This window comes from Carlito syrichta, unplaced genomic scaffold (genome assembly GCF_000164805.1).
Source record: "Carlito syrichta isolate Samal-C Ts95f unplaced genomic scaffold, Tarsius_syrichta-2.0.1 Scaffold313849, whole genome shotgun sequence".
Classification (NCBI taxonomy): domain Eukaryota; kingdom Metazoa; phylum Chordata; class Mammalia; order Primates; family Tarsiidae; genus Carlito; species Carlito syrichta.
The window spans coordinates 529,688-538,377 of NW_007257945.1; the positions used below are offsets into that span (position 1 = coordinate 529,688).

An 8,690-nucleotide genomic window follows, 5' to 3' on the forward strand; every position below is an offset into this window, starting at 1 on the left:
GCCGCCGCCGCCGCCGCCACCGCCTCCTCCATGTTTGTGTTCAGGGCTCCCCCCATAATGCTGTTTGAGGTGCTCAGGGCTGGTGCCCCTGGCTCTGGGTAGATGCTCTAGGCTCCCACCAAGAGCTTGTTTCTGAAGATGCTCCGGGCTCCCTCCGCTGTGCCTGGAGTGCTCAGGACTGCCCCCTGATCGGTGCTTCTGGAAGTGCTCAGGGCTCCCACTCAGCACGTGCTTGGGCAGCGTTTCGGGGTTGCTCCCAGGGTGTGGGTGCCTTTGCTGTTCCGGGCTGCCCTTGCATAAGGGCTTGTGGTGCTCCGGGCTGGGTCCTTTGAGTGCTTTGGGGTGATCCGGGGTCCCGCAGACCCTGGGTTTCTGTAGGTGTTCTGGGCTGGCGCTCCTGTGCTTGGAGTGCTCTGGGCTGCCCTCGCTCCGGGGCTTCTGCAGGTGTTCAGGGCTGCCCCCACTTGCGTGGTGCTTGTGGTGGTCGGGGCTGTCGGTGCTGCCCGTGCTGGAGGTGCTGCTGCCATCGCCCACGTCCCGCACGTAGGGCGCAGTGGAGGCAGCGAGCTGGCACAAGCTGGCCTGGCTATCGATGGAGCAGCGGCTGCCTGCACAGCCCGTGCCCTTCTCCTCATCCAGCAGCACGCAGAGCTCCTTGAGCTCCATGTTCTCCTTCACCACCTCCTCCTGCTTCACCTCCAGCTCCTTCAGCTTCTGCAGGTATAAGGCCACTTCCTTGTGCATCACCCCGGCTGTGTAGCGGCCCAGTCTCTGCCACTCCCGAGACACCCTCTTCCCTTTCTGCCGGTCATCATCCAGGAAACAGCAGAGGTCCCGCAGCTCCTGGTTGTCCTCCTGGAGTTTCTGGTTGATATCCTGAAAAGAGAGAGACAATCATTCAAGGGAGGTACGCATCTCAGGTGTTATCAAGGCTCAGACTTCCTGAGAGAAGGGGGAGCCTGGAATGGGTGAATTCTCTGAGGATAAGGGAGGAAATGAGAGGGTGGAAGGAAGCTGAAGATGTGTAGCTATCCATAAAAGAGGAAAATTATAGGCATGGGTTATGTTCTCTGCACAACATTCAACTTGCATGATGTCATCTAATTTTCACCAAAACACATAAAAGAAAATAATTATTATGGTTATTTTACAAAAGGGGAAGCTGGGCCTCACAAAGCATCACTTGTCCAAGGTCATCCAGAGAGAAGCCAGTTAATTAACATGAAATCAGGCAGCAGAAAAACAAGGTTCCCCTGTCCCACCCTCAAGAAAGAAAAATGGCTGCCTATGGCCTATGAAATGCTTAAAAGCTCTGAGGCAACTGGCCTTTCAACAGAGCAATCAACAAGTGCCACCACTTAGTTTTTCAGCCCTGACATGGGACAAACAGACCCAATTCCCCCACTAGGGAAATACACAATTGCCCTCTAGTGGCATTTCAGCCCTGTACATCCAACCCCTACTTGCCACACCCATCCAGACGTCTCCCAGACATTTCACACATAACACAGGCAACAGTGATCCCTGCATTTTCAAAGCCCCTTCCTCAAATCGCACCTGTCAGTAAATGCCACCTCCACCTATCCCACTACTCTTCATAATAACCTGAAGTCAGCCCTGGCATCTCCTTCTCCCTTATCTTCCACTTCTGAGCCAAACAAGTCTTTGGAACTCTACCTCCAAAATGTAAGTTATGTTGTCACTTCTATATTTAAAACTCCTTCTCACTGCCCTTAGGATAAAGTGCAAAACCCTTCAAGTTTAACAAGACCCCCAAATGCTCTCTGACTCATTCAATTTCCCCAGCATGAGTGGAGATGTATTTGTTCATTCACAAATATTTAACGGGCATCTACGTGCCAGATACCAGTCTAGGTACTGGAGATGTATTGGTGAACACAGCAAATACTTTGACATCCTAAAGCTTTCATTCTAGTGGCAAAGACAGGCAAAAAACACAAACAACTATTCTAAAGAAGGCCCACCACCAGTCTAGGGTCTACCATCACTCCTTGGGTCTCTTTTTCTGTTGTACTTATTACAATTTGTAACTACATATGTATGATTGTGTCTGTGAGTTCCAGGCTACATCTTCACTGTACTAGGACAGGTGGAGAGTCATGAGAATGGTGTACAGAGCACAGTGCCATAAAGTATAGCATTTAATGTCATAATGTTGTAAAGTGTAGAACATAATGTCATGTAGTAAAAAGTTCTGGAAAGATAACTAAAGCAGCTTAAACAATACTATTTTTCTGTTTTTCTTTTGAGTTGGAGTCTCATTCTGTCGCCCAGACTGGAATGCAGTGGCTGCTCCTGGCCACTGCAGCCTCGACCTGCTGGGCTCCGGCAATCCTTCCGCCTCAGCCTTCCGAGTAGCCGGAATTACAGGCATGCACTACCATGCCCGGCTGATTTTTTGATTTATTGTAGAGATGAGGTCTTGCTGCCCAGGCGGGTCTCGAACCCACGGGCTCAGGCAATCCACTCACCTCAGCCTCCCAAAGGCACAGGATTACAGGCTGAGCCACCGAGCCCAGCTAACAATACTATTTTTCAAGAGATGTACCTCTGTAGAGAAGGGAAACCTGAGTGAAATTAAGAAGCATATATTTGAGTGAAGATGATCCCAGGCAGAAAGAGGGCAAATATCAAAGTCCTGAGACAAGCATAAGATGAAGAGCTCAAGTTACAGGGAGGCCAGTGTGCCTAAAGTACTGTGAGCCAACTGACCAAGATGGAATAGCAGGTCTGAGAAGCATCAGGGCCTAGGACAGGCAGAGCCCTGTGTCAGCCTCTGGAAGGCCTTGAGGTTATTGGCAAGCTGAGAATAGAATGATATGATTCATTTTGTAAAGAATCGCCACAGTTTTGTGCAGAAAACTGACTGGCAAAGGTCAGTTGGGAGAGATGGGAGAATAGTAAGGAGGATACTGAGCCAGTCCAGGTAGGGGGAGAGGGTACTGTCTTGGGCACATGACAGTCGTGAAGAAGGTGAGAAAGTCGCTTCCCATCACACACTGAGTGCCACCACCGCTGACCTTGTTTCAAGTCCTCAAAAGGCAAGGCTTTCCCCTCTTTCATACTACACAACCATCAGGAGTCAGTTTAAAGTCATTTTCCCATAGAAACTGTTATAAAGAAGTTCTACCCACAATCTATGGTTTACCATCTTGGACTTTTCCTCTGTGGTATTTCTTATAGTTTGCAAGCACCTATGTATGAGTGTGCCTGTTAGTTCTAGGCTACATCTTCTCTAGATTCCAGTCACGAGAATGGAGGCCTCATGTATTCTGTTTCACTTCTGTGTATCTAGAACTCGGCATCCCCACCATAACCAAAGAATTGTAAAAATGAATAGTGAGGTCCTCAATTATTCTCCACTCAAACATACAGTCTTGAAGTAACATCATTTGGTAGGGATGAAACAGTGGCAGCTAAGACACTTCTGCCTAAGATTTCCCCTGCTTCACAAAGCCTAGAAGGCTCTTGGGTCTAGAAGGCTCTTGGGTCTAGAAGGCTCTCGGGTCTAGAAGGCCTAGAAGGCTCTCTAGTACAGATTGGGCGATGCCATCGCCCAATCCGTACTAGAGGCACTGAGAAAGGGGACTTCATTCTCTTAAACTTGAGTTGAGTCTAACACTTCCCTTAATATTAACTAGAAAATGAACTATAAAACATCTGCCAACCACACCCTTCACTTCCTGACCATCAAGGGATCAAATTTGGGGGTCTGAAAAAGAATACTGTTTACCTAAGTTTCAATGCCAGCTCTAACTTTTGGCATTACCAACTCTATTTCCTTGTTTCTAATGCCCATCTCTTCCTTTTCCTTCTTGTTGCCACTTTCTGACTTCATTCCTGACCTTTGCCCACGGTCTTCCACCCAGCCTCCCTGCCTTTGTACCATCCTCCCCCTTTTCTCACCAATTCCAAGCACTCCTTGGCTAGACTGATCTTCAAAAACACTCCCTGCATGTTTTGTCCCTTCTGCTTATCAACTCCCAACATCTCTCCTTGGCCAGGCCTGAAAGGATTTACCCTGACTTTCCACCTGTAACTGCCTCTCTGTCAGTGAATTTTGAGCTTTGTATATGTTTGTGCAGTCTTACTGGAAAATATCATCTTCTCCCCCATAGGAATCGCCTGAGAGGAGAAATTTTTCTGAAAAGTCTCCCCCAGCACAAAACAACACCCATGAATGAATGAATGAATGAATGAATGAATGAATAACTTTCCCATTCACTTCTTAAGATCTTTTAACATTGCCCCACAGGCCAACAGATATTATCCAAGTGTGTAAGCAGATTTTTAAAAATGTAAGTCTACCTCATAAAATGATATCCCAAAGTAGCTAGCATCACACACTCGCTAGAGCACTCACTGGGTATTATTTTCTTTCTCCTTTCTAACGTAGACATCTTAGCCTTTGGAAGGCAGAGTTCATTCCAGAAGTATTTCTTTAAATGTGCAACATACTTGCTATGGGGCCATGCATACAGTAGTCCCTGTGTTTATGGACTGATCAGCCCTTAAAGCCCTAGGCCTTTAGCCAAAACAGGATACAGCTATAGCTACTAAGAAAGGATTTCTTATTGTTGTCTGCCATCCTCTGCTATGTTGGAGTCTACAGTAGTAAGAGAATAAATTGTTCCTTGATACTGATGCTTTAGAGGAAATCAGAAGTTGTGGATATTTGGAGAAAATAATACTAAACAAAATTAATCTTTCTAAGCTTCAAAAATTACTCAACATTTAGTTTAATCCCAGCATGTGATAGAAAGTTCAAGCCATGTTCTTTTTCACCTAAATGAATTTCTAAATGAAAATACTTCCCTCTGACTATCCTGCAGCTATTTCTGATTTCCTGGAAAGTAAACAGGATTGGAAAGTAAACAGGCCTGGAAAGTTTACTTTCCTGGAAAGTAAACAGGCCTGGAAAGTAAACAGGATTGGTGCTACCCTGGGCTTCACAGAGTTAACACCCTTCCCAAAGGGAGTGAAACATACATACACTTCTCAGATTTCCAGATGGAGTAGGAAGGAGTAGGTGTTGGCCCACTCAGTTTTCTTTACCACAGCTCCTTTCTCCTATTATTAGTTTTCTTGGGAATATGATTTACTGTCCAATTCTATACTACTTCCTTTGCCTCTGATGAACAGCTAAGCAACCAGCTTGATAATAACCTTGTAAGCAAGCTTCTTCAAATCTGCCTCATTAAGACTTGGGCTCTCTTTTTCAAAACACTAGGTGTCCTTTTAACATTGCCACAGGCCAACAGGTATTATCCAAGTATGTAAGTGGACTTTTAAAAATTTAAGTTCACCTCATAAAATGCTACCCCAAAGTTCAATTTTATGCCTGCAGATGTATCAAGTATTGCATCTATGGTTAAAGAATTGTTTTAATTTGTTCTTTTTCTTCATTGCTGAGCAGGAAGTCAGTAGGAGGGGGTGGGTTAGGAGCCAAGAGGGAAATCAATGCAGTGCAGACAACAAAGCTGCAGAATCACCCCCAAATCAACCACCTACCAGGATACCAAGTCAGAGCAGCCTGAGTGTTGGTATATGCTCAACAATCCAAAGACAGGGTTCTCAGGAATCCTGTTCCATACAACAGAACCCTAACCAGAATCTCCTTTCTCTATCCATTCAGGACTACACAGTCCTAAGCAAAGAATGTCGACTAGCCAAAAGCAAGGAAAGTCAGCTTATTTTGAACATTTTATGTCTGTGTGACTTTTGGAACATTTTATGTCTTTGTGACCTTGAAAAAGTGATCTAACCTCACTGGGGTTTCTTCATTTATGTATCATTTAATCTTCATAAAATCTCATGTGGTATTAAAACCCCCATGAACAGATGAGAAAACTGGGGCTCAGAGAGGTTAACAATTTGCCCAAACCCTACAAATTATCAGACTTCAAATCCTTTATCTTTCCACTGCCCCGCCTCTCAAGTGTTTAAACACGAACAAATCAACCAGTGCTAAGCCCATCCAAAGAAAACTGATGCTTTCATTCCTGGGTCTACAGCTGCAATATCACCTAAAAGCCTTAAAAATATTTAGATGCCATTTCAAGTCAGCTCACAAAAGGCATTACAAAAAAATATGATGGCCTTAATTACCCTACATTTAGAGTTCTCAATTAAGAGCACCAAATCATCAGCCTCCCCAATAAAAAACTCTTTCTTTCTTTTTTCTGGTTAAGCCAAAATAAACAAATGAAACTATCAGTGATTCGGTCAAACACATTTATGGATTACTATGGTGTCCAAGGAAGCTCTGAGCCAAAATGATGCAGAGAAAGGAGAAAGCTGACCTCTCAGCACAGGAAAACCACAGCACCCTCATGGGTGGGCCAGAAGTCTTGGCATCGACTACCTTGGAGCTGCCCAAGGGCAGCATGAAAGCAGGAAGAGAGGCTGCAGCAGAAAGTAACCAGCCCTATCATTTCTGAACTTGATAAGGAGGGGAGTCTTTTAATGCCAGGCCATGAATCTAGACCACAAAGAGACATTCCTATTTGGGATGTAAGTGTCCTTAGCTGGCCTAACAGTTCTTTCTCCACAAGAAGCTCTTAAAATGAAAACCAGACACCCCATCACTCATACTGCTGCTCCCCCACTCACACATAGCTCCTCACACACCCAGTTAATTCACACAACCCAAAAGAACTTTCAAGTATTTCTGTGGTATTATGTTGAAGCACCATATTAAAATACTTAAGAAATTGATTAATTAATTAGAAACCCAGATCCTGGACACACACAGCTATCCATGTATACATCCTCTCCTGATAACAATAACTGCCATTTTTTGTAGTCAAGCATTAAACCTTCCCGTACACTGTCATAACTTATTGTAACAAGGCTCTAGCAAATAGTTATTATTATGTGCATTTGTACTGATGAATAAACTGAGGATCTGAGAAATTAATTATCCAAGCTCACCCTTCTGGCAAAGGAGGATTCAAACTCACCTCTTAGATCATCTTCCCTCTACATTAGCCTGCCACTATTCCCCAAGGAGCCTGGTACTTAATAAATACTCCATTCGTAAGAATTAAAACAAAGGAGAAAGAGCAAGCCCTGGGATTTTTCTGTGAGATCTTCCTATCTGCACTCTAGGGACTTTGTGACAGTCAGTATGAGCCTGAGGAAAAGGTCATCTCCACCCCTACACAGGTGAGCCTTAGGCAGCCGGCCCCTCCCACTCCTCCAGGCCCTGGAATCCCAGAGCTTGAGCGCCGAGGCAATGAAGGAACAGCATCTCCTGCCTGAGAAGTGGTAAGGGAATGGAAAGGGGACAAGAACATCTTGTGCCGGTGGGAATTTGATCCCTGAAGTCCCTACAGTGATTGCGTTTTTGTGGCTTCCTATAAACAAAAGCCGAACAATGAGAGGAAGGAATACCAGGAGGCACCAGCGCAGGCGGGAAGGAGAGGAAGTTTGCGGTGCAGGAGGCCGGCAGGGCGGTTCCCGGCCACCGGTCTGCAGCAGCCTGGCGGGCACACTGCTCGCACACTCGGCGCTCTCCAAGGGCAAAAGAAAGTTAGCGGGGCTGGGGGGGGCTTTCTCCTCTTTCCCTAATACAGAAGGAGAGCTGGCTCAAAAGAAAGCATCACCATAGCCCTGCGCCTCTCAAAGCCCTGCGCCTTCCAGACTGAGTCCCTTTGCTCCTCCCCCTCCCCCCATGCTGGATGAAATTTAAATCCAATTGGGGGTTACTCGGGGAGAGGAGTAAGGCACGCCAGGCGACACCATCCAAACTCGGGGCGAAGGCAGGCACAGGAGTCGGTAGGAGACGTGAAGGCAGAGCCGAAGCCCCTGTGCACCGAGTGACCCGCGTCGGCTCCGAGGGTGGCGCCCGCAGCTTCTCCCGGGCGCCCCCCCAGCCTCTTTCTCCGGCAGTGGCGCCCTTTCCTCGCCCTCTGCCGGCCAGAGAGCTGCTGGCGCCAGAGCAGCCGCACTCCGGACCCCCAAGGGCGAAGATGCCCTGGCTTCACTCCTTCGGTCGCCTCTCCCCTGACTGGCTGTCAGCCGGCTGCCCTAAGCACCGACTTCCCAATTCCCCACGAAATGAAAGGCCCCGCGTGCCCGTCACCTCCTCTCTGCTTCTCAGCATCCTCGGTCCCTTCCTCCCTCCGCAGAGGACGCGAGAGAGAGCAAGACGCCGGCGCGCCCCAAAGTTTGGAAAAGTTTCCAAAGGGCTGGGGACTGGGGGCAGGGGATGCTGCCTGGGGGAAAGGGGAGGGTCACCTGTTGACGGAAGGAGGGAAAGTTTCCCTGGCCCCACCTCCCCGGGGCGCCCCGCTCCCCGCCGCGCCGCGCCTCCGGGGCGGCCCCGCGCTCACCTTGAGCCCGCGGATCTCGCCGAGGTGCAGCTGCAGGCGGCGGTTCACCTCGCGGATGAGGTTGCTGTGGTCCAGCATCGCGCTCACCTTCTCGGCCTCGGCGCGCCGCAGGCTGCGGATCAGCTCCTCCTTGCTCCACTGCAGCAGCTCCTCGTCCGACACTTTGGACAGGTCTTCCACGGCGGCGGCCGCGGACGAGCCGGCCGGGGCTGGGGGACAACTTTCCGCCGCCGCCGCCGCCGCGCCTCCGGCCGCCTTCGACATGGTATCCGCGCGGTGGCAGGTGCGAGTGGGTGGAAGAGGCAAAGCGACTCCCGAAGGCGCGGGCGCGGC

The 8,690-nt window shown here is 48.4% G+C and overlaps 1 protein-coding gene across 1 annotated transcript in view; it reads right to left on the reverse strand.

The window, feature by feature from the left end:
• Positions 1–8,642, reverse strand: part of CCDC85A (coiled-coil domain containing 85A) — a 233,128-nt gene extending 224,486 nt beyond the window's left edge. The window contains exons 1-2 of the mRNA XM_008070606.2: positions 8,358–8,642; positions 2–876 (exon numbers count right to left, since the gene is read on the reverse strand). Coding sequence (XP_008068797.1) covers positions 2–876; positions 8,358–8,621 — 1,139 coding nt within the window. The 5' untranslated portion in view covers positions 8,622–8,642. The remainder of the gene's footprint in view (position 1; positions 877–8,357) is intronic.
• Positions 8,643–8,690: the final 48 nt, after the last annotated feature.